Raw genomic sequence first — 1,113 nt, forward strand, 5'->3', positions numbered from 1 at the left:
TTGTATATTTTACTTGTGCTCACCTTTGAGAACCACTGAAAAGCCTGGAATGATTCTTGTGGAGTACGGTACACATTTGGTGACAGTACATGGACTAAAACATCATCAACCCATTTTCTCCATTTCCTCTCATCGCTGAAAAGGAATTAGAAATGTCTAATATTACAGGTGATAATCTCTAATTCAATAAGTAGTGCAAGACTTTCTCCTGCACTTTTCCCTTAGTTCACAATCTTAAGTGTAAAAACTTGTGTAACATTTTTCATTTGCAATGACAACCGAGTTACATAATAAAAGTTTTTTATTTATATAACTTTGGGATGAAATACCACAAGTCATACTACCCTCATCATTTTACTTTCATCTTGAAGCTTAAGCACATTATATCTATACACAAAAATCAGATATCATGAGTGGAATGACTCATATATACAAATACTTCTAGTAAACTAATAAAAGTGTAGATGCAATGTAAGAAAACTATTTAGAGGAAGTACATCAAACTTACACAATGTCATCTTTGGAACGTCCGGGTGGATGCTTCCCATACATCAGGAAATAACGATTCATAATCTCTAAGCGCTTTTCTCCCTCATCATCAGTGAACTCTATTGTTGGGTAGCATTTGACTAGATCTTCTAAGTTTTCTGTTTTGTTATCGAGGAATGACTGCATTACTGATACAATCATTGAACTGTCCTTAAGTTGCTGTGGATTAAAAAAAAATGCTCTTTAATAGTTTGTAAGTTACAGAATAACATGAATTATTACATGACAACATTTTATAACACAAATGGTCACTTAAACTTACCAGAACCTTATCAGAATTTGGTAATGCTACAACAAGGAAGGGAACCTTCCTATAATCTGTCCACCGCGTCTGTGCCCGAGTCACTGAATTAACTTCAATAACATCATAGTTGAAGCCATAATAATCAAGAAAAGCTCGGACTTTGCAACAGAATGGGCAGGTCTGATACTGGAACAAGGTTATCTTCAAGCCAGTTGTGTCTGTTGGAGTTCGAATCTGTCAAAGAAAATAATATTAACATAAGAAGGATTAAATACATTCCTTTTCTCACTTAAAAATACTATCAAAAACTTTTATCTAAA

The 1,113-nt window shown here is 33.8% G+C and overlaps 1 protein-coding gene across 1 annotated transcript in view; it reads right to left on the reverse strand.

Moving 5' to 3' along the window:
* Positions 1–1,113, reverse strand: part of LOC119581891 (prostaglandin E synthase 2-like) — a 41,881-nt gene that overhangs the window by 39,035 nt on the left and 1,733 nt on the right. Inside the window, exons 2-4 of the mRNA XM_037930051.1 lie at positions 812–1,027; positions 509–708; positions 24–135 (exon numbers count right to left, since the gene is read on the reverse strand). Coding sequence (XP_037785979.1) covers positions 24–135; positions 509–708; positions 812–1,027 — 528 coding nt within the window. The remainder of the gene's footprint in view (positions 1–23; positions 136–508; positions 709–811; positions 1,028–1,113) is intronic.

Source organism: Penaeus monodon, chromosome 15 (genome assembly GCF_015228065.2).
Source record: "Penaeus monodon isolate SGIC_2016 chromosome 15, NSTDA_Pmon_1, whole genome shotgun sequence".
Classification (NCBI taxonomy): Eukaryota; Metazoa; Arthropoda; class Malacostraca; order Decapoda; family Penaeidae; genus Penaeus; species Penaeus monodon.